Raw genomic sequence first — 24,787 nt, 5'->3', positions numbered from 1 at the left:
TGTTATCCTCCCAGCCTCGTCCACATTGTGGAACCTAATCCCTCACCATTGTGGTCACTGGAATGTGAAATCCTGTGCTTTACCAAATACTGCAGCTCTTGTTATTGTCAACACACATTATTATGTGATGTGGTTGGTTGCTACAAAGGGTACAGCAACCAGTCCCCATGCTAAGCATGTACTACTATGTTAGGGAATATGTTGTGACGGCCTTAAAACATTTCTACACGCAACACATTCATATAAAATGTACAGCACAAATGCTTGAGGCCTGTATGCCTAGTGGAGGAAGTACAAAATTCACACTGTTAAAAAAATTACTTTCAAGTTATTGTCATATGCATAATTACAGAGAAGCAGTCGTTGGCAATGAAAATCTTAATGAGAGTCTAAGACATAAAATAGTGCAGAAGTTAACATATTGGGATAAAATACAACATACAATATTAAGTAATATATATTTGTGGTAGACGCTACAAGCACAAGTAAGCAGAAGTATATGTGACAAAATTAATAATAATGTTCTTGGGTCCTTTAACCTATAAAACACATCATATTTTATGAACCCATCATATGTTTTGCATGTAAAATCCTAATTAGTGAAGAAACTAGTAGCTCTGTAGGGCCCATGCAAAGGTCTATGGTACTGGAGTGGGTTTGGATGAGGGCCCCGATTTTGAAGAAAAAAATATCTATATCTATCTATAATTCCTAATGGCGGGCCTGTAGCTATAGCTGCCAAATAAAGGTAGTGAAGTAAAAAGTATGAAGTGGCATGAAATGGAAGTGGAAGTACCTCAAGCTGTTTACTTCAGTGCAGTATTATACTAACTGTACTTTATAACGTTCCACACTACATTTCACAAGATAAGCACATGGTGATGGGAGAAGTTGGCCTTCAGACTTTAAAATACTCGTTTCTGATTGGCTGCAGGTGACCGTTAAACTCGTCCAATCAACAGTGTAATCACCTTCTAAATCAACGCGCAATGCTGCACGTTAAAAAGTAACCCAACAACACAACAAACAAACTTTACTAACAGGAAAATCACCTTTATTTATGTATTATCACAGTGTATTTCTTTTGGTAAGTAATGACAGGCTAACTAAAAAATATAGCTACACAAAGATGTCCAGATCTGAGAAAATTATAAAGGCTTATTATGTATTTCTTAAAGCGAGCAATACTAGGCTGTTGTAAGATTATTTCCAATATTACACAGCGTTCGTATTTTATTTTTTTGTGGCATATTATCACAAAGTCATAATGTTAGCATATATAGCCTACGCCTAGTATAACGATAGAACAATAGCCACAAAGGTTATTTATTGCACCACTTGCATACATTTTAGGCTCCATATGTAATGGAGCTACTTGAATTATTCATTTGTTAATAGCATAACGCAGGACATACCTATATATTGCATTGATTTCCTCTGGTAGAATGAAGCACTTTTAAGCTGCACAATTTTTAATAAGCATTATTTTGCAACTTTGCAGATGGATGCATGCACTGCACTGCACGCCGCTGTAGCGAGTGAGTGTGTATTGGTTAGAAAAAAGAGTGCGCAGAGCAGAGCAGCTGAGGCGGTGCTTGACAGGAGGGATCCGCTCCCTTCGCTCAGTCTCTGCTCTGCATTAGTTCACTGCTCCCACCCCGCCGACCTGCTGCCTCCATTTAAAGTTAACGGACACTTTATGAAAGCAGGATTTTTTTTTTTTTTGGATGACTGTTAAACGGCAGCACGACGATCGCATTTAAGGCTATCAACGAAGTGGCGACAGAAAGGTAAATGACTCTCGAAAAACAAACAGCAAAACAGAGGTCCGGACTCGGCGTAGGCTATCGATTGAAGTTTGTGTGCAGCCCTGAACGGCTTTCAGCTGCAGATAAACCAGTCAAACAGTCAAATACGAGTGGCTCATTGTAGCCTGTTGTTTTTGTGAAGAATTTAATGTCATATCCAAGAAGGTGCATCTGGTAATTGAAGGCTTTCAGCTCCGTGCATGTCGTAAGAGAGATAGTCGTGTGTTAATAACAGTCATGCACTCAGGCGAACAGACAGCAGCCAGCAGGCAGACCTATTTCATCTTAATGCACGGTCCTCTGCCTTCTTTTTAAAACTCACATCTCGTCGTTTCAGTTCCCTTTGCAGTGTTTCATGACTGGAACTGCCAGGCAGCTTTACATTACCGGCTGAGGGAACCCTTCTTTCAAGCTATTTAGAGAATTGAGCAATGCATCTGTCAGATTATAGAGACTGGTGAGCATTCAGGGGTGTCTGAAATATTCGGGACAAATCCATGCTACAGCTTAATATATCACTAGTGCATTGAGCAAGCAGGTTTATAGCGTTATTGCCCCATGCTTATCTGAGGGACACCCATCTGAGATGATGATAGTGCAGGATAAGGTGCTATTCCAGCAGGGACAGTGAAACCTCAGAGTGGTTTTCACTGTGTTTCTGTCACAACAACATGCTCTACAGTGGTAGAAGTAGGTTGGGTGATGGTGGGCGATGGTGGGCACTGTCACTGCTGTATGGTCATTTTTTTTTTACTCAAAGCTCCCCTTTTACTGTCACTTGACTGTGAACGTGACTTTCAGCCCTCATGCTAATTGATAAAACAAACCTAACTGGAAAGTCTTGATTTTTATTTGCCTTTGTGTTTGTGTTCTTTGTGTTTTTCCCTTTTTGCCTGAACTCTCTCAGTTTTAAGACTTTAAGACGCTTTATTTCCAGATGACACTTTCCTGGTCAAGCTGTGTGAGTGTGAGTGTGAGTGTGAGTGAGTGTGTGTGTGTGTGTGTGTGTGTGTGTGTGTGTGTGTGTGTGTGTCCACTACAAGCAGGTTATTTCAAAGCTGGGGAGTCTCAGTGGTATGTATCTGTTATCTAGCTGCAAGAGAGTTTTCAGGCACAGACAATCAATACTGCACTCAGGTACTTTGTCCCATGAATGAATGGCACGATAACCTTTTGTTGTCACTTCTCTAAATACATGAATTATGAATATTATGAATCGGAGTTACTAGCATTATAGTAGAAAATACTACGTGACTGCATTTCAGATGATTCATCACTGAAAAATATGACATTTAATGTTATTTCATTTTCAGTTCTGGATAGATCTGTGGGCAAACCAGGTGAGACTCCCGATATGTGCAAACACTTACACCATTAAAGCAATGTGGCTGCTGTATGACAGCATGCACTCTCACAAGTCTGGGCAGGTTAGAGGTTTTTTTCCCTCTGAACGCAGCATGATGTTCCACAAGGCTGCCTCCACAAAAACAAAAAACGATTATATAAGTCACATTCAAGTCTGAACTCAGAGTGATGGGCAGTCCTCACTTTGAAGCCGGGGAGTGAGCCTCGCCTACATTTACCAAGATCTGTGATTCATACTGTGGTGAATTTTCCCCTTTTGTGTTTTTGTCTAATTTACAACCCATGTGTATTGTGTAACTGGAGCCTGCTGTAGTTTGCATACCACTCAATTCTTCAGATAGCATCATACAGTGGTAGACAAAGGGAAGCCCTGTTTTGCTCTGCGTTAACAGAGCATGCTCATTACTTTTGACCCTCCTTTTTACATTATTCGATTGATAAATCTTACACCAGCTAGATCCATATTTCTACCCAGGACCATGCATGCAAGAAATATATAAGCTACATTATATCTCAGCCTGGGTGCTTTCAACAACACATTTTCCAGTACACAGTACAGTGATATGTACTACACTGTGCTAAAGTGAAGATGTAAAACAACCAGGGGAAGTCGTGGTTACTGCTCTAGGGCAGAGGTGTCCAACTCATTTTAGTTCATGAGCCACATACAGCCCAATTTGTTCTCAAGTGGGCCCAACCAGTAAAACCATTGCATAATAACTGAGATAAAGAACAACACGAGTCCCTTTCTTAACAACATGTGTCCCTTTCTTAAGTGTGTAAAGGGGTACAAGTACACAATGAACAATCTATCTACAAAACATACAATGAACAGCCTGAGATATCTTGGGGGAAAAAAAGTGCAATTTGAAGTTTCAGTTTTCAACTGTTTTCTGGTCTGGATGGAAAAGGAAATGAGTCTGATAGCGGCGCCAAATATTATTTTCCTTGAGCACTGAACAGAGCTGTGAAAACACCAAGTACATTGGCTTCCCATTTACCTCTGTGAAGAAGTGTGTCCACTTGTCTTCTTTTTTGACAAAGACTTTTTTCCCCCGGCAGCTAGTGCATGAACAGTAGCCTAAACTTGACAGTGTTAAGCTTGTATGTTAAGGTGACCAGATTTCTGAGACAAAATCCGGGGACAGCCCCAGCCGGGGACAGTTTGTCTGGTCACCCTACTGTATGTAAGCATGTGGGATCTACAATAGCAAATCCAGCATAGGGCCTGCTACTCTTTTTAAGACAGTCCATCCCCCAATGGACAAATAGGAATATTGAAAACTTGGAATTAATGACTTCTCTGCTAATTTCACAGTTTGCAAAGTCATCCAGTGGGGCGGATTGGACCCGTTGGCCGGTTCTGGCCCTAGGGCTGAATGTTTGACACCCCTGCTCTGGGGGATAAACAAATGTGAATCATCCGAATCAGAATACTGTATTGATCCCCTCTGGGAAATGTTTAAGTTGCAGTTGCTCACAGTCAAATTTAAGTCAAAATAAGAGTAAGAACAAACTAGTCAATAAGTGGCATAGCTAAGCACAAGAAATAAAAAGTTCAGTAAAAGTAAAGAAAGTTTAGGTTTATGAAGAAGTGGCTTTTTAAAAAAATCTCGTAGGCTATAGTTACACTAAGTGAGTCAAATATTACTGCTGGCTGCTTCTGGCTCGGCCTGCAGTGACCCCTTGAGCAAACAGTCCATTTATAAGTAAGGGAGTTTTCCCGTGTTCGTGCGATGAGTCACAGTAGCATGTAGAATGCAATTTGGAGCGTGGCCTCTGGTTTTGAAGGCCAAACGTGGCTCATAGCGTGGGAGGAGGTGAAGCTGCAGGGGGAAGACTGACATACTGACAGGGCTCCCTCGTCCCTGAGCCTCTCAGCCTGGGCCTCCTCCTCCTCCTCCTACAGTACCTGGTAAGTCACCCGTGGCAGTGCTCTGACGGAAAGCAGCTGATGGAGGGAAACACTTTCCATAGCAACCAAACATGTCCTTCCTCCCCCCTTCTGTCAACCTAAAGCAATCTGTAAATCTGTACACACTTCAGTGAAGAGGATTGTTGTAGTTTCAGGAGAAACACAACAATTAGACGTAGACTTCACTTTGGTTCAGAGAACCTACACAGTCTTTTCCAACCACAGAATCAATGGCTCGCACCCTGCAAGTGTTGCAAAACAGCAGATTTCCTTGACACAAGGCGTGGGCGTTATGACAGCTTTCACAAATATTACCCTGCATGGAAAAAGGTCATCCCCAAGTCTATCTTGAGACAGTTCTTGTTAAGAGAATGCTTTAGGGTTCTTGACAGTTTTATGTCAAGACATTAAGGGTTATAATTAAACAGATGGCATGTGTAAAGGAAAATGCCAACTGAACTGTTTACTTTAATTCTCCAATTATTTCACTGTTCATAAAGAAGTCGCTTTGGTATTTTTCAGTTGAGTGGTCAGAAGTAAAAGTGAATGTCAGGCTCTAAAACAATTTTTTCAGAGGTTTATGGGGGAGTGGATGTTACTTTCAAGTCAATAAGCTGTTGCTATAGACTGCTTGAAGAACCACTTGAACATTTCAATTGTTCTTTACTGCTATTTCAGTCACAGTATAGCATAGATCCAGGAGGCCGTAACTCGTGTGCATTGCTGCTCAGAACATGTGCTGCACCATTTATTCTGCACTGATTATACCGTGCGACATTTTGTTCAAACAGAATTATACCTCAAGCTTGTCTGTCAATAGATCGAATCAAAGTAAATAACACTGAAGGATGGCTATGTGACTCCTGTTAGCCCACAATTAAATCATTCTCATATCTACACAACAGAGTCTCTCCCGCATAAATGTTTCTATTAAGCAACATAAACAGTTCCCTCACACCATTTAACTGAAGCCAAGCAGTGTAACCTTATTGAGAGCTGGCCCCCCGTATTAAGTCTTAACAAGCTTCAGACAGTCCTCAAATCACGTGCAATCTTTATACTTGTTCCAGTAAGCCCATTAAGATGGTGCCACTGTTTGTCAAAACTCCATCCAATGTTTGAGAGTGGAGGATACTGCCTCGGCACATATTACATTATTCTATCTCTATCTCTATTTCTAAGTGCAGGGAATGGCTCATCCTGTGCTCCGTGTTCTGACTGGTCCTTATTCCCACTCTGCATCGTGCATGCAAAGCATTATCTAATCAGGAAGTGAGGAATCAGATTACTCTGATAGGCTTGAGATCTTGTTGAACCAGACTATTATGACAATGATGCTCACGACATCACGCTCTTCTGGACAGCAGAAAAACCGGAAAGGAGAAAAAACACCCAAGAGTTATCTAAAATAAAAGGTATGTTTTAGGACTATTTTTAGTTTTTTTGTATGACAGTGTTTGAATATGGAGTCATATGGAGTGTATTTTTTAGGATAAAGATGTTTCAGGCTGTAATCAGGTGATCAGTAGCAGAAGGTTTTTTGTGACTCCTTCATGTGTCACTCTGCTGTTGGTACAGACCTGGCCCACCTGATAATAAACAGAAGTGCTAGGCAACGCTGCTGACCTTTTGAGGGAATTAAGTGAGGACAGTGTGAACCTTTCAGAGTCCAAAGACCGCAAATGGATACATATTACATGTAAAGAGGGTGTTATTTCAGATGATTTCATTCTCTTTTTCTCAGTACGTTCTTTGTCCTTCCAGTACTCTGTTCTTCTGTTAAGTTCAGGCAGCCGTCACTGATACGTGTGCTGGCTGCACTTTAATGTGTGATAAAACATGCGGACAACGATGTGAACAGCGCATTTACAGCGCGGCCCTTTTCATCAGGCTGGACTGGAAACCACCAAACAGTCTAAAATAAGCTTTCGTTTGTGTAATTGACGATAGAATAGGCTCAGATCTCACTCAGACATGATTTACAGTGACTACAGTATGTGTGTATTTAACTCCTTAAAACTGTTACGCCAGGTTCAGTATATATCATATATTTATAATGTATTTATCCTATTATATTTGAAACTCTTTCCCCTCGTAATTCCTATAGTAACAATCACATTTTTAAACATGGAATTGCCAGAATTGCTACTGAATACATGCTTTTAAGCCAGCAGGCTGCTCTTTAAAGATAATACTATATAATTTGTTTTACTTTCTTTAAGGACACATTATTTCTACTGACCATTTTCCAAAGCATGCTATAAAGTTTCTCATATTTGACTTTCCATCCTTCAGTGGCCTTTCATTTCCATAAAGTATTGAAATCAATGAATGAAACCTTTATTTTAGTCTTTGGCGATTAGACTCCAGGATTAGACTGAAGATCTGGATGGATATTTATGTAAAGTGTGGCCTCTGATGATGGAGGAACCCTGGGTGATGGGAGTCATGAGGACTGGAGGTGAACTGGGTGGAGGAGGGTCGCATCAATTTTGCCTGAAATGACAATTGACAGCAGCAGAGAGGAGAAAAGATTTAAAGTTTGAATGCAACAATGCGATAGCTCACGGAGATGGTGGCAACATCTGGTTGGTTTAACTGAACGAGCGAACGCCCACATTCAGCTGATGACAATGCAGCTGATTAAGTTGGGAGAGAGAGAGCGAGAGAGAGAGAGAAATGTGAAGCATAGAAGTCTTCCTGAATGAACTTACGCTAAGTTTCATAAAAAACATAATAAAAAAGCATCATTTGGGGAATCGATGAAGGACTTTAGGTGCAAGCACAGCAGACGATTCAAACTCTCTTGACTTGAACACTCCAACAGAGTATGGTAAAAAACTACATTTATTATTATTTATAAGTATTTTTATCGTTTTAGAGAAGATACAATATACAGTGTAACATTACAATGTAAATTATAAAAAGACACATTTATTATTTTCAAAGGTCCATTATCGTTGCATGGTAAAGCAGGTGAAGTGCAGATTGATTTATAGTCTCCGCTGCATTACTTCATAATGGTAATGTAAATTAGGCAAAACTTAATGCGGTTTGCTGTGATGGATTACACAATTCAGAGGACTTTTAAGCATAGATCACAAGATATTCTGCAGTTATGTAAAGTATTTAAGGGCTAAATCATGCAAAATTACTGTTGTGTTTTTTTAAAGCGAGACTATGTAACTTTTGCTTAACAAGTGGTGATTACTTGATAATGGTAAAAACCATAGTGTAAAAGCTAGAGGTGTAACAAGTAGTCAGAAAAGTCAGAGTCAGACAGTCAATACATTGACTCAGTAATGTCAGTTATATATATATATATATATATATCTCTATCTAAAGTGTGCTTACATTAGCCACCATGAGCTACTGGTCATACCAGACCTTTTATCGCTGATTAACTAAAGATTTTGTTTGTAAATAGAGAATGTTATTTTATCTATAAGAATGTTACATGGTCTTGCTTTAACACAAACATAATACCAAATAACCAAGACAAAGAATGCATCAGTGAATCAGAAGAGCATGTGTGCTGTGTCTTGGTGCTTTTTAGGACAGACCTGCTTGGAAAGATCACATGTCCTGGCTATCATAATTGCTTTACATATTGAATATACAGTAAGCTGCATTAGGCATTCTATACTTTTTGTATTGATCTGTCCCTGTATTTCGTTGCACAACCTTTTATGCATGCATCTACAACGGCAACAAGGATGGTAACTCTTCCCCTCCATTAACTTGTTACTCCTCTTTCTTAATTGATTCATGGATATACATTTGTCTGTTGTTTTTCCTGTCATTAGGGAATCTCCTTCCATTATGTTTCACCTGCATGTTTGCTTGTGATGAAAGCATTCATAATGAACCCACCAAATGTTCATCCAGACTTCATGTTTCTGACTTCAGAACGACATGCAAGGCCAACTTTCATTGCCGTTACAAGCTCCTTTTCTGTGTCAGATTCAAATTTCATGCTCACTTTCAGCCTTGTATGACATTTAAGTCTCTTCCCTTTGTTTGGAGGGGACGTCCCCTGATAAGCTAAGTTTTTTCTTTGACCTCTCTGCAAGATTTTATTGTTTATTTCCGCATTTCAACACTTCATTGTACTCTCTTTTGTGCTAAATTTAACCAAACACTCTCTATATCTGGTATTATATAAATCAAAAATGGGCCAGTGAGTATATGGAAAGAGATTTTGGGTGCAGAGAATCCCTAGAGTCGAAGTATCATGGGTACCTTAACTTTAGCCTGACATTATTTCTACCAGTCCCAGTTTTTAATCGCTAGTTACATGTTACTGGTGGCGAGAGATTTAAAATAAATACAGTATAGACGTGACAACTCAAAATTGTTCATGCTTGGCAGTGAAGCCGCTTTTCACAGCATACAAGAAAATAGTTTTATCCACACACACACATCGAGGAAAGACTGGGTTTATGAACACAGACCACAGTGATATGGTGGTTAGGCATACAAACCTATTAGAATTATTCATTGTGTTCACCATAAGGCATATTGTCTGTCAGTTACGTCCTTGCTTCTTCTTCACTCAAACTTTGGATGTTGAGCGTGATTCTCCCTCTCTACTATCATGGATTTTCACAGAGCGAGACGGGAGATGCTATCTTTTGCTTGCAGCCATGCTTTTATGTTTTACAAAGAGGTAGGCTACTGCGCACCCACCTTCTCTTTTCTCTCCGTCTATGTCTCACTGTTTCTCTCGCTTGTGCACAGGCAGGCAGTTAGTGCAGAAGCAGGCACCATGTCCACCCCCACAAACCCAGAGGTGAAGGAACTGAACCCTGTCGACTTTATCCAGCTACAGCAGTACATTGAATGTGAGTACAGACAGGCGGGCGGGCGGGCGGGCAGGCAGCTTTCTCAGCGCTTAACACCCCCCCTCCACTTCCACTTCCACCCACACATACACTCATTTACACTCGATCATGGTTTCTCATATCTAGAAGAGGTTGCAGCCTGCCACATTTTTTTTTAGCACATATTTAGTTGCCCCCCCCCCCCAGATAAATGTATATTCATTGTGTAATCATATGTGTACATGATATTACAGAAACGTGGATTCAAAATGGTGACATAACAGTTAGAGCTGGGCGATATGGAGAAAATCAGATATTAAGATATTTTTGACCAAACACCTAAATATCGAATTTGCGGCGATATTTCACAATATATTTACACAATGAGATTTTTGATAAATAATCATCAGTAATGTGGATATAATACCTTAGTGGGTAAAGGCAAGAACAGTCTGGTAAGTTCAGAAAATGACATCACTTAACTGAAATGCAGCCTTTAAAACCAGGAAAAGACAACACTTGTGTCATATTGCGATATAACGATATCCAAAATCTAAGAGGATATCTAGTCTCATATCACGAAATCGATATAATATCGATATATTGCCCAGCCCTACATGCAGTAGAGTAGCATGTGAAAAATGTAAATTTGAGAGCTACCCCCATGTACACAAGTATATGTGCACCCCTGTGTGACCTGTGTGTCTTTGCTTTCAGACTGCAGCCTGAAGGTGAAAGACGTGCTCAGGGAATTTGATGCAGATGGCCGTCTGGCCCGGCACAGACATGGAGAGGTGAGGGGACGCCGTGTCCTGCTGTTCCCCCATCAGGTCCAAAACTCACTGGAAGTGATATTAGCTACGTGACACATTACTAAACTGAGTTATAGTTGTCAGTGTAGCAGCGTAATGAGAAATGAGCATTTGATTTACTGTATATTGAGCGGTTAGTAATTGTCCTGCGCTGATTAATTAGGTACAAACCCATCGATCATGATGACTAAGCTGTCCGAGAAAAATATCTTCAGCGCATTCAAGCGAGGTTGCAAATGTAAATTACCTCCTTATTTTTGCCTACGCAGCATGGCTGTGCTGTACAGCATGCTGGCTGCCCTCATGCAGTGTAAGCTCAAATGTGAGTGAAAAAGATCTTTCCAATACGTTAGTGTCAGTGAGTGACACTGCCAACTAATTTGTGCAGGAAGCAAATGCAGTAATTTCGGATGGGTAATTTGGCTGCATACAGTTTAATTAGATAATTGGAAGGAAATGTTTTTTTTAATGGGAGAAAACATAAATACTGCCATAAAGTACTAGTTAATAGCTTTTAAAACATACAGAACAATTACATTATTTGGAAATGCTGGTGTGTGTGTGTGTATGTGTGTGTGTGTGTGTGTGTGTGTGTGTGTGTGTGTGTGTGTGTGTGTGTGTGTGTGTGTGTGTGTGTGTGTAGAATAATTATGCAGTTTCTGTGGTCTCACTCTCGTCTGCCTTTTTTTCTTCTTTTGTTATTGTGATCTGGCTGTGACATTATTTATTACTGGGTCAGCTCTGCAGGGTATCAACCAGGGAAATGGAATAATGTCAACAAGAATTGGGTTTGTGGTTCACCGTTATCGAGGGACTATTGCTTGTTAGCCCTGCAGCATATTATCATGTGAGAAAGACAGCTACCAGGCCAAACAGATGGACTGAAATGCATGACTCTCAAGCTCAAACCAAGGTTTATTTTCTGAGAAAACGACGGTGAATGTCATCTTCCTTTATTTCAGAAGTGATGAATTTGAAAAATGCAGAAGTTAACGCACACACACACACACACACACACACACACACACACACACACACACACACACACTCTGACGGTTAAAACATTTCACAAAAGCACTGTAAACTAAATATGGCTCTCCTATTCATCCCCCCCCCCCCCAGTGCATCAATGAAGAAGGCTTTCGTCTGTTCCTGAAGACGTATTTAGAAGTGGAGGACTTCCCTGTGGATCTCTGCCAGCGACTCTTCCGCTCCTTCCAAAACTCTGAACCCACCCAGGCAGACAGTGCCAGTGAGATTATACACCATGTATTAACACAACTCACTGCCTCCACGCTACTTTGCAGCATGCCCTTATCACTTTACGCCATGGCCTGTTTGGCATGCACTCATTTATCACCACATGGCTGTGTGGTGCTGTTTGTGCAGATATTGTAACCAGAGTATTCACAACCAACCCTCTGTCTCCTCCGTCTCTCCTGTAGAGGAGGTCTTTCTGAAGGATGTTTCATGTTACTTCTCTCTGCTGGAGGATGGCCAGCCAAGGGACAAGCTGGAGTGTGAGTCTTTTGTTTTAGTTCCTGCCCTGAGATAATTTGAGTGATGACTTGGTCCAGCACTTCTACTTTCATTTCCCTTCTCTTTTTAGTTGCTTTCAAGCTCTACGACAGAGACGGCAACGGAGTCCTCGACAGCTCTGTAAGTTGTTGAGAAGAACTTTTAGGTGTGATTGTCAAGATCAAATACAAACATTCTGGCTTAGTTGTGGATCCGACTGATAAAATTAGAGGTGGAATTGCCATTTATTTTAAAGTACTGTATCATACCAGTCACATTACTAAAACATGTCTTTTGTTGTTTTTTTTTTAAACAGGAAGTGGATAGGATTATTGCTCAGATGATGCATGCTGCAGAATACCTCGGATGGGATGTGTCAGAGCTGAGGCCGGTGAGTCCCAGAGTGCTCGGAAATGTAAACGCCCTCAAACACATGAAAGCCTGTGCAGACTGCTCTGTCAGCCGTGGCAATATAGTAAATGTACATAAAGATAGACACATTTGTTTGTACAAGATGCCTTTTACAGCACTGCATACGGTGTATGGCAGTACTTGCTACTCATTTGCTAGGGTTGTGTAAAAAGATAAGCGTCTCTCCACCTATAAAGTCAACAAATTCCCACGCAGGACTAGTTTCAGAAAACATATGGTCTTCTTTAAGTAATAGAGGTTTGTGTGCTGATTGGATAATAACAATCTAATGTCATTTCATCAGGTTCTGAAGGACATGATGACCGCGATTGATGCTGACAGCAGTGGCACGGTGTCTCTGGAGGAGTGGGTGGAGGGAGGCATGAACAACGTTCCCTTGCTGGTCTTGTTGGGTCTGAAGGTACTTTAAAAGCAGCATGTTTTACTTTTCATTAAGTGTTGGCCTTGAAACCATAACTCAGATATATTTCATTTTTACAGCAGGTGGTAAAATCCACATTTTTTTTTTTACTGCTCTTGTGAAACCTTGGCTTTGCGTGCCTTTCCTCTGTCCTGCGCCTCCTCCCTGTCTATAAGGGCCTTTTTGCCGACTCAGTGTTACAGTGTGGTAATGTCATCTCCTCTCTCATGCAAGCTCTGCACCATCAGAGTGCTTTTCCATTTACTCTGCACATTCTGTGCCCACATTCAACAAAGGACTTGCATAAAATAGCAATCTTTAGGCAGTGGGCACTATATTTGACTAAAGAAATAAATCATTTTAATATTGGGTGTGTACTTAAATGTCTTAAATCAAGGGCAGATCAGTTTTGTGGTTTGGGTTTTGTGTAATGTGTTGCCAAGAATGTAAAAGCCACTTACTGTTAGGCTGCGTGTCTGCCTACTCACTGTGGCGGTCTAAAACCATGGACTGGACTCTGCCACCGGGTTTGGCCTCTACAACAATGCCAGGGACTTCCCCTCCGGTTATTTCTAGCCACCAACAGACATTTGTAGCCTGGGGTGCATGAATTGAGCCCCCTCACAGTTTCTGTGTGTTTTTTCGCAGCCTGCCTGCTATGCCTCATGCAGTAAGTGATAGGCTGATGCATTACGTCAGGGAAAAAGCATTTCAGTGTGTAATCCGGATAAGAGCCCTGCTCGCTTTGTAAACAGATTGAAAGCAACCTTATAATCTTGTGTTGAGAATTTGAGATTATAGTCAGTGTTGATTTGAATATCCATGGTGCTACACCGTATGTCATGATATGTCAAGCCACTACATACTGCATATCAGCGAACTCATTAGGGCAAGGTTAGTCATGAGTGGGTGTGAAAAACAACTGTGAAATGCAGTGTTTTTATGAAAGGATTTGTGTAGTTTGATCCAAAATTTAATAACAGAAACAATATGAGCTGTATGTATGATGTATTTTTTATATCCAAATGCAGATGAGCATTCACAGTCACAAAGATCTTAAAGTGCTCATATTATGCTTTTTGGCTTTTCCCTTTCCTATATTGTGTTATATATCATTTTTGTGCATGTTATAGGTTTACAAAGTGAAAAAGCCCAAAGTCCACCCCAAAGGGACTTACCATCTCCAACAGAAAGCTCCAAACAGCTCTATTGTAGTCCAGCCTTTACTTCCGTGACAAACGTGCGTCACTTTGTAACACACGTTATAATGCTCGCCTAGCTGCTAGCGTGGCACGCCCTCATACTCTGCTTCTGACTGGCTAGTAGTCCTTACCTAGCTACTGTCAAGGCACGCCCTCATTCTCTGCTTCTGACTGGCTAGTAGTCCTTACCTAGCTACTGAGCATGTGCGACTCCCAACAAAGATGGAACAGAAGTGAGATGTCTCACTCTGTAGCTAAAACAGAGAGCTCAACACACAGGGTGAAAAGAGGAGCTACAGCAATGTGCTGTACAACAAAAATATGGTGTGTTTTTTTTTTTTTTTAATTAAACCATGTAAACCTATTCTGATTTAACCTCTAAATGCAATTATGAACCTGAAAATGAGCATAATATGAGCACTTTAAACCATGATGTTCCTGTCTTTCTTCCATTGTCGTCTTCAATGATTGCTCCTTCAACAACCAGATGACCCAGAAGGACGGACAGCACCTTTGGAGGATGAAACATTTTAACAAACCTGTTTACTGCAACGTGTGCCAGAGCATGCTGCTGGGTCTGAGGAAACAAGGACTGTGTTGCACTTGTGAGTACCTAAAGTCAGCAGAAGAGGGCAACACTGCAGGGACATTTGTCACTAAAACTGTAATGTCAAAATTGAGAATTGTAGGATCCGTTTTAAATTAATATATTCAGCTTTAAATTTATATGAATGTAAACATCATATGACAGCTGGGTGTCCTGTTGTGCAGGCTGCAAATACACAGTCCACGGACGCTGTGCTAACAGGAACCCGGCCCCCTGCACCCGGACGTATGTGAAGTCAAAGAAAGAAACAGGGGTATGCCAGTGTCTCCATGAGAACGTTTACAGTGGCACTTAAAGTGACTATATAGGACGCTATACTGTGTCTGAGTGATCTTATGTGGGAATTTAAACATTCATCTAACATTTCAGGTTCCAGCACACGACTGGGTGAGTGGGAACTGTGACTCTAGGAGGTGTGAAAAATGCCAGAAGAAGATCAAGAGCTATCAAGGCTTAACGGGCAAACACTGTGTGTGGTGCCACACGATGGTGAGGATGCATCTCAGTCCATGACTGATTTTTAGGAACAAATAGTTTGAAATGAAATGAAATCTTTATTTCCAACGATTAAATAAAAAATGAAAAAAGAATTCAACATGACACACACTAGACCCGTTTGAAAAGGGATAGGAAGCAGCCTAGGCTTGTCAAGTCCTACGCCCATCTAAGTGCACAATCCAAATATACTAAACAGACAATTTTAAATAATACAAAAATACTACTCCAATTTACGTCATAGTCTATCAAGCTATTAAGGAAAAAAAAGAAAAAAAACAAGCACCATTAACATCCGTGAGATTTACATTCTCCTTCCTCACTTCTGTACTTGTCAAAAATATCTGTTGTAAAAACATTTAAATTGAATTATATATATACTTTGTTTGATCATTTTGTCAAGTCCATTCCACAAAAACTGTGCATTTTGGCTCAAACGGTCTCATTGTACCCATGATGCTTTGGGTTCAAAATTCAGTCTGGAGAGGCTTGTTTCAACTAGGGCTGTGCTCAAAACATCGATACAGCAATATATTGTGACATACTCCTCGCTTACCGATGCAGATGCTACTATGGACATCAGTATCGAGTATCGATACAGCAGCAAATGCTGTGACGGCAATTTTGGGAAAGAAACCTCACCCATGGTGCAGTGTTCAATGAAGCCAACAGATGGCGGTCAAGGCCAATCCACATTACAAAAACAGCGCATGTGTCAATTCAAAACAAACATTCATTCAAGCATGTAAAGGTTAAAAAATGTACAAATATTATATTTGCATTTATTGCTAACTCTGGGATTAGTAACAGAGTATTTTAGTTTAGTTTTAAAGGCAGGGTTGGTAACTATTTCCAATATACCCTTTTTTTATATCATGTTTGAAAGCAATAAATAACTTATGGGCTCTGAAAAAGGAGTGAAAAAGATCTGTCATCTGTAGCTGCTGTAATCCTGTAACAACGCCCACCAATCACTGCCTCGCGGTCCGCTTGGAAAGAACCAATGAAATGCCTCCTCGCCCCGCTGCGTGTACTCTACCCCTCCCGTGTTTGAGCCTGAACTCAATGCGCGTCGCCTCATTTCTAACAGTAGTCATGTTTGTTCTAAACATTGGGTGTGATAATATTAGTTTGCTTACCGGTGAATGAGATATGAAGTCAAATGTCGGTCCTTTCTCCTCTCTGCTCTGAAGCAGCGACGCAGCGGTGCTCGTGCACGTCTGTTTGGTCGGAGCCCCGAGGTGATACTACTTTCAAATCCAGCTAGCTTTTCTACATTAACAACCGTGCCTTTAAATTCTCTGTCTCCAGTGTTTTAAGTTGTATGATCGCTTTTATACAGAATAATAAAGAACAGCAGTTATAGTAAAGTCTGTGTAGGACATGGTCATTATTCAAAATGAACGTGTGTTGCGATATGTATCGTATCGTGTCCTCTATATCGTGAAACGTATCGTATTGTGTGGTCGTAGGCCATATCCAGCCCAAGTTCTCACCACTTCTTTCTCCTAACTTTCCTGTCTCTTTTCACTGTAAGCAGTAAGTGAAGCAGAAATGCAAAAATGTGGATGCTGTCAGTTGTCATCACTGTTGTGCTGGGAGTTTATGTAATGTGACATTGTTTGTGTTTTACAGCGTCATGATGAATGTGCAGGCCAGGAGCCAACACAGTGTACCTGTGGGCCCCTCAGAGACCATATCCTGCCTCCATGGGCAATCTATCCTGTTGTGAAGGTACAGCATTATCCTCGGGCACATGTACTGTACGGAACAAACACTGTCTGTCACACCAACGCAGAACATAACATCAGCCCAGGGCTGTTTGTTGTTGTTTCTTTCTCACCTGTGTGGCATTTCGACAGCTACAGTGTGTAAATATTTTTCTTTCTCTTTAAAGGGCAAGAACATCTATTACATTTCCTCTGGTTTTATTCAATCTTTGCTTTGTTTTGGTCCCTAAAGGAGAGACCAAACAATGTAAAGAATGGCTGCTCAGGCTCAACAGATGACAGCGAGCTCAATACTACTCCTGATGGACAAGTGCTTCAGGTATTATTCTCCCCCTCAGCAAAGTTTTTTTTTATCAATGCTAAATATTTACAACGATGTGGCTAAATTTGGTTTGGATGTATGTACGGTCAAATCAAACTATTACATTTGTTTATCATTCAACAGATCAGCCCCGTGCCAAACACCCATCCTCTTCTAGTGTTTGTCAACCCCAAAAGTGGTGGCAAGCAGGGAGAAAGGTGAGTTAAAAGAAATACATTCTTGAAGAAATAGATGTCTAATACATGCACATTGTTTAGCCTGGTTTCATGTATTACAGAGTCCTGCATAAATTTCAGTATTTACTGAATCCACGGCAGGTAAACAACCTTTTGAACGGCGGACCTGGACCAGGGTGAGTAAAACACATTATGGTCAGCATGAAACGGAGAAAAATAGGTGAATGGAAATAGATTCGATTTTAAAATACACAGAGCCAAATATTACATAACAGACCACGTTGTCCTGAATACTTGAAGCGCTGCTGTTATAGATCCCATCATCTTTCTTTCAGACTGAGTTTCTTCAGATATCTGCAGGATTACAGGATCTTAGTGTGCGGGGGTGACGGCACAGTTGGCTGGATTCTAGACGCAATAGGTGAGATTAATGGATCACTATAAAAAGGAAGCACTATTAGAAGATGCGTAAGCCTCCACACCATGAGCTTTTGGTGAAAATCATTCTGACGCACATTCTATTTCCTTCCCTTATTATTCGTTTTCTTGCTTTCAGATAAAGCCAATCTGGTGGTACGGCCCCCTGTCGCTGTGCTTCCTCTGGGCACAGGAAATGACCTAGCACGGTGTCTGCGATGGGGAGGAGGTCAGAAATAAATGAAAATAATGAAACAGTTTGCTGCATATGTTACTATTTGTGTGTTTGTTTAAATGTGATTCATGAAATAAGAATGCTTTATTTTAGGGCTGCACGATATGAGGAAAATATGCCATATGCGATACCATTGTTGAATTACTTGCGATAAATAAACAGATATTAAAGTGTACTCAGTTCTGCAGTTCTGCATTTCTGCTGCCTTCAGTATTCTGCTCAAATACAACGAATTGCTTGTTGATTTGAAAACAAATGAAAGAGAATTTCTAACATTGTTTTATTGAACACATTGAACAGTAAATTGAATATAAAAAGGCACCACTAAAAAAAAAGAATGACAGTTACATTTTAAAGTGCCGTTTTCTACCGATATCTTCTTTCAACTAACACAAAGGATCTCTGAGTGTTTTTCGCAATATGTCACGGCCTTTCACGTGTGATGTGTTTTTTGCTGCAGTTGATATCGCGATAACGATTAAAAAAACGATATATATTGTGCAGCCCTACTTTATTCTATATTTGTCTATATTAGTCATACGTGGTGTGTGTGTGTGTGTGCGTTGCCTTTCTGAAGGATACGATGGTGAGGATCTGAGTCGTATTCTTAAAGACATCGAGGGGAGCTCTCAGGTGATGATGGACCGCTGGAGCGTGCAGGTCATCACAGATGAGAGTCAGGAGAAGGGCGACCCCGTGCCCTACGAAATCATCAACAACTACTTCTCTATTGGAGTTGTGAGTTTCTCAGAAACACATCACACAAGAGCAAGTGTTTATTTTTCAGTTTTGTGTTTGAATCATTTCTGTGGTGTGTTGTGTTGACAGGACGCCTCCATTGCCCACCGCTTTCACACAATGAGGGAGAAGCATCCCCAGAAATTTAACAGCAGGTAGGCATTCAACTCTTTGGGTAAACACATTCAGTTTTTAGGGCACGTCTTCAGGGACAGCCAACCGACAACAACATCCCACTCATAGTAAGAACACACAACACAGTTTTGAAATCATACGTCTAACAGATGTGCTGTTCAACAGAGCAGACCCGAGAAACACTTTCCTTTTTTTTTTGTTCTCATTTTACTTTCATTTTTCCTGTTTGAAGTAACAGGTTTTTTAAAGCTGAAAAAAAAAAACTGAATGCAGGTGGCGACTGCAGATGTCTGAAGCAGCATGCGCTGCAACTTGACTCCTCCTGCCTCTAAAGAGCTGCGTGTGATAAAAGGAAAAAATGTTCTTTGAAAATTTTATATCACTTAAACCTGAAAAAGCGCACTTTTTCTATGACTGCAGAATGAAGAACAAGCTGTGGTATTTCGAATTTGCCACTTCAGAAACCATCTCTGCGTCCTGCAAGAAACTGAACGAAAGTCTAACCATCGAGGTGAGATCGCAGCATCAGCTTTATCGGCTTTGCAAGTTTGCGTTTTGTCTTTGTAACCAGCTGTTTTTGTGTTGGTTGAAAAAAAAAAGATGTGTTCCCACAACCAGACAGAGTACTGATGCTTTACTTTGTCTCTGTGGCCTGCTGCTGTTTCTTCTTCAGTGCTCTGGTACTCCACTGGATCTCAGTGGCCTGTCTCTAGAAGGGGTTGCTGTCCTCAACATTCCCAGCATGCACGGTGGCTCCAATTTATGGGGTGAGACCAAAAAAGTGGACACTAAGGGACTGACAAGTCAGGAAGAGCCCGAGGTGATCATCGACCCAGAAATCCTGAAAGTGTCCTCCCAAGGTATTTTATCTTTGGTGAAGTTAGATCAACAGAAATCTGATTTAAAGGTGCTGTAGGTAGGATTGTGAAGATCCAGGACTTAGCCAAAAAATGTGAACATCGACAACTTCTCAGTCCCTCCCCCCCTTTCCGCTAAAGCCCAAAACGGTCTCCTAAGCCCCTCCCCCCACAAGGGAGAATGAATGCATGTGCATGAACAGTGATTGACACACAGTTAGTCACCCCCCCCTGGCCATGATCTGAACAGGGAGCGGTGGATTTTTGCAAATCGCAAACAGGCTGTAGGTGGTGCCAGAGGAGCCAGATTTTTTTTAAAGCAGCCATATTTTGCTCATTTTCAGGTTCATAATTGTATTTTAAGGTTGTACCAGAATAGGTTTACATGGTTTAATTTTCAAAAAACACCATATTTTTGTTGTACTGCACCGCTCTCTCTCACTGCTGCAGATCCTCTTTTCACCTGGTCTCTGTTTTAGCTACAGAGTGAGACCTCTTTTCTTCTTCTTCTTCTTCTGTACTATCTTTGATTGCACTTGCACATGCCCAGTAGCTCAGATGTAGATCATGTCAGCTAGCTAGCTCCATAGACAGTAAAAGAAAGGCTGTTTCTACAACTTTGGTCAGTTACAAGGCAGGATTAGCTGGGAGACTTCTAAATGAGGGCGCACATGTAAGTAGTTCTTTTGTAGATTATGGTGAACTTGTGTGTGTTGTAGCAGTGCTTTGCTATTGAGAACGAGGTAGCATGTTAGCATTAGCGTTAGCATGCTAACGCTACGAGCTAATGGTTGCGGTTAGCCTGCTCGTTTCGGCTTGTGACGTGACAAGCCGTGCCGATTTTGAACAGCTCACCCAGAGACTGAAGGCAGGACACATTCAGAAACTGTATCTCACGCAAAACAGCATGGATGGATTATTTTCAAAGTTTGTATGTGTGTGGAAGCACCAGAGACACAACATAACACCCCAAATCCCAGAAAAAGTGATTTTTTTCATAATATGGGCACTTTAAATGACCTGCTTCATGTAGTTCTACTGGAACATAGGGTCAGTTTCAGTAAATATGACAGAAAGTTAGTTTTATAAGTCTTACCTACTTTACCTTTAAATCTGCCCAAATCTATATTTTTCATCTACAGTTGTCCCTTAAAAACATCAAACCTTTTAACTTCTTTCTGCTCATTGTTTTGATTTTACAGCACACAAACCTCACTCTCATTATCCCTGTTTGTTTAAGCAGAAAGTTCCTGATAAACCCACTGTATCTGTTACCTGCCCAGCACCAAAGCAGAGCTAAAAGGCGAGTGTTGTTTGAACTAACATTTGTCAGATGGACACAAACAGGACCAAAATAAATACCAAACCACAAAATAAATGGTCATGTTGCTTCGTGGCTGCTGGATGTGTAAATAAGCAACTGTTTGCTAAAAAGCTTCACTGAACGAAGCTTCGCTGAAGGGGATATGTCAGATGTGTTTTCTGCTTTATCTGCTGCTCCCAAAGTGGTCAAAAAAATCAATTAATGTAGCTTTAAAAGGGCCATTAGCACCAATCATTAAATGCAGTAAATGAAACTGGCTCCCATGTGATGAAAGCATCGGTCTGACTTGATGTATTTTAATGCTGTTGTGATTTTTTCTGGCCACTTGAGGGCAGCAGAAACAAGTTGTAAACACATCACTGACCTTTCAGGCTTTTATGGCAAACAGTTAGTCCAGCACACACAGAGCACAATCATTCATCTGGGGTCATGTTTGTGTCCACCTGTGCAATATTCGCTCTCTTTTTAGTTCTGATTTTGGTGTCTACAAACTACGGAGGCAAATACGTGTCTCTTTAGCTGCTAAATGCTCCACTATGTTCACCAGCTAGTTGCTAACTGGGTCTGTCTGCTAGGGCTGCACCATATGAGGAACATATGCCACATTGTTGAAATTAGCGATAACGATATTACTTGCCATAAATAAACAGATATTAAAGTGTACTCAGTTCGGCTGCTCTCAGTATTCTACTAAAATACAACAAAACTGCTTGTTGAATTTAAAACAAATGAAAGGAAATCATTTCCAACATTGTTTTATTGAACACATTGAACATTGAATTGAATATAAAAAGGCACCACTAAAAAAAAGGATGACAGTTACATTATAAAGTGCAGTTTTCTACTGATATTTTCTTTTAACTAACACAAAAAAAAATCTCTGAGTGTCTTTCGCCATATGTCGCAGCCTTTCACGATGTGTTTATTGCGCCAGTTGATATCGCGATGATAAAAAAAGGATATATATTGCAGTGCAGCCCTACTGTCTGCTGTTGACCTGAGAAGTTAGTGTACAGTTAGTTTATCAGAACTTTTTTTACTGAAAACAGCTGCCTGTTGCTGGAAGCGATGTTTACGTGACCCATTGTTACATTAATATGAAAATATTGATCATAAAAAAACTAAAATATTTGCACTTTAAATGTATTACAGATGTAGTTTTAGTATTAGCATAAATGTATCCAATAATGTGTGTATGTAATGGATCCAGTTTATGCACAACATGATTTTGTTACTTTAATTGATTCCCACATTGCGTCCTGATGCGGACTAAATATGATGACTGATATGTGGTCATGTGGTCATGTTCATGTGGTCCCCCGTGAACTGGATGTTCAATATGTCCATGTGTTCTTGTCAGATCTCAGTGACCGTCGATTAGAGGTGGTCGGCCTGGAAGGAGCCATGGAGATGGGACAGATATACACGGGTCTTAAGAGTGCTGTGAGGCTCGCGAAAACATCCCAGATCACCGTTAGGTGAGAAACAGCCTCACACAGACATGTTCAAACTTGTCAGGCTTCTGGGCTCCATGTCTCGACAATGGCTTGTAGTTGACTTTGATCATTGGCTGAGGATGATCCTCTGGTTCTTTACATACCAGTAATTACGTATGCCGGCTTTCCTGTTATTTACACATTAGGGTAATTGATTTTGCTACTTGATCCCTCTCTACTTTTCCCTCAGGACGAAGAAAGCTTTACCGATGCAGATAGACGGAGAGCCGTGGATGCAGCCTCCATGCACGGTAAATAAGACACAGACACAATTTCTTCTTAAATAGTGTGAATTAAATATTGAAGCACATGTCTTTGTATTGGTTTGGGATTTTATTATATTGTTATTTAATTGACATTTTGCTTTTTGTATTTCCTTTTCAGATTCACATCACACACAAGAACCAAGCCAGGATGTTGATGGCTCCTCAGGCCAAATCATCTGGCTTTTTCACCTACAAATAAAACTGCTCAGAGGCAGCCACATGCACTCGTTTGTTGTAATTAGAGGACTGACACTTTTTTTAAAAATATAAAATCAGTTTGAATGTTTGTGTTGTAGAATAACAAGTTATGATAGCTGCATCTGTGTAACACATAACCGAAGCATGGCACTGTATGAATACAACTGTATGGTAGGATATGTTTGCATCGTGGCAAAATGATTTTCACCAAACTCAACTCTCTCGCCGCCTCTGTCTCAGTGCTTCACAGTTAGTGGAAATGCTGCTCTGTAGGAACTTAAAGTAATGGTTAAAGTAAAGTGAATGTCCTGCTAATAGAAGTATATTCAGCTTCACGTGCCTTTACAATCTGTTCTCTATGGTTATGGTTATGGCTTTGGTAGAAGACTTACAGAGCTTTGTGTAGACGTGCACTTTGGACATAATCCATGTAGTATTACTTTTTTCGTTGTGGCTGTAAAGATGCTGTAAAAGCCAGATATAATGTATGTTCTTGTCAATTTGGAACCAACCACTTTTTTCATACATTTTTAGAAGATACTTGAAAGTGTTTTGGGGAACAGTAAAAGAACAATCGTTGCCAAAAAGGCTGCATGTTGATCCACTGCAGCAGTCAGCCTACTCTACTGTTCCTTACTCTACTGTGTGTGTGTGTGTGTGTGTGTATGTGTGTGTGTGTGTGTGTGTGTGTGTGTGTGTGCGTGCGTGCGTGCGTGTGTGTGTGTGAGGGCAGAAAGCTGAGATGTATTCACTTCTAACTTATAAATTGCGTTGGATGTGAAATTATTGGTTCAGACCGGTTTAAATATATTATGTTAATAATTTAAATGCTTAATCATTCATATCATTTCAAAATATCTAGAAGATGTTTATGTAATATGCCTGAGATAACACACTGTGTAAAGATTTTAATAAATCATCTGGACTTCAGTGTTTGGTATATTTTAATTTACTATTCTACCACAAGGGGGCGTCATCCACTTTTTAGTCTTTGCAGCATCATCTGCTCCACTAACTCAAAATAATTGTTTTCTCTGCCTCTTTAAGACTTAACTCCTCATTGTAATCTCTTTGTTGTCAAAGCAAGAATCTGTGCTGAGAATAAATACTATTTTTTCCTGAGTAATATTACCCCTAACTTTTAATGAGTAGGTTAGTCTGCCAGCAACTAATGCTGCCTTCAAATGCCGTTGGACAAAACATGACTACCATACTGTGTGTTTGGAAACTTTGCCAACAGCTGTCAGAGTGGTTTACACAACTGTTTGCACATTAAAATAAGCCACCGAATTAAAGAATTGTGTCACATATGTGCCTTACAAAGTTACATCTATTCTTAGCTGGTGGGAATATGCTAACTAACTAAGAGCCGCTCAGGACATGTTTTAAAGAGCTCAGGACGTGTTTTAAAGCAGCCATATTTTGCTCATTTTCAGGTTCATAATTGTATTTTAAGGTTGTACCAGAATAGGTTTACATGGTTTAATTTTCAAAAAACACCATATTTTTGTTGTAC

General features: G+C 40.5%; 1 protein-coding gene across 2 annotated transcripts; it reads left to right on the top strand.

The window, feature by feature from the left end:
* The first annotated feature begins 1,525 nt into the window (after positions 1-1,525).
* dgkaa (diacylglycerol kinase, alpha a) lies at positions 1,526-24,201 on the top strand. Of its 2 annotated transcripts, none has more exons than XM_031290320.2 (24): positions 1,526-1,790; positions 9,829-9,932; positions 10,629-10,705; positions 11,846-11,975; positions 12,169-12,243; positions 12,333-12,382; positions 12,558-12,632; positions 12,957-13,073; positions 14,763-14,880; positions 15,047-15,135; positions 15,252-15,371; positions 17,013-17,111; positions 17,340-17,426; positions 17,553-17,626; positions 17,707-17,781; positions 17,941-18,026; positions 18,162-18,251; positions 18,835-18,995; positions 19,086-19,150; positions 19,551-19,641; positions 19,804-19,990; positions 22,672-22,789; positions 22,998-23,058; positions 23,192-24,201. In XM_031290320.2, the coding sequence occupies exons 2-24, from the start codon at positions 9,857-9,859 to the stop codon at positions 23,270-23,272; spliced, it is 2,202 nt and encodes a 733-aa protein (XP_031146180.1). In that variant the 5' UTR covers positions 1,526-1,790; positions 9,829-9,856; the 3' UTR covers positions 23,273-24,201. The 2 variants fall into 2 exon arrangements, with proteins under 2 accessions (XP_031146180.1, XP_031146181.1); XM_031290321.2 differs by lacking the exon at positions 1,526-1,790 and adding an exon at positions 7,779-7,921.
* The last annotated feature ends 586 nt before the right edge of the window (positions 24,202-24,787 follow it).

This window comes from Sander lucioperca, chromosome 12, assembly GCF_008315115.2.
Source record: "Sander lucioperca isolate FBNREF2018 chromosome 12, SLUC_FBN_1.2, whole genome shotgun sequence".
Classification (NCBI taxonomy): domain Eukaryota; kingdom Metazoa; phylum Chordata; class Actinopteri; order Perciformes; family Percidae; genus Sander; species Sander lucioperca.
Note: the sequence above shows the minus strand (reverse complement) of the source record. Positions and strands in the feature narration are given on the sequence as shown.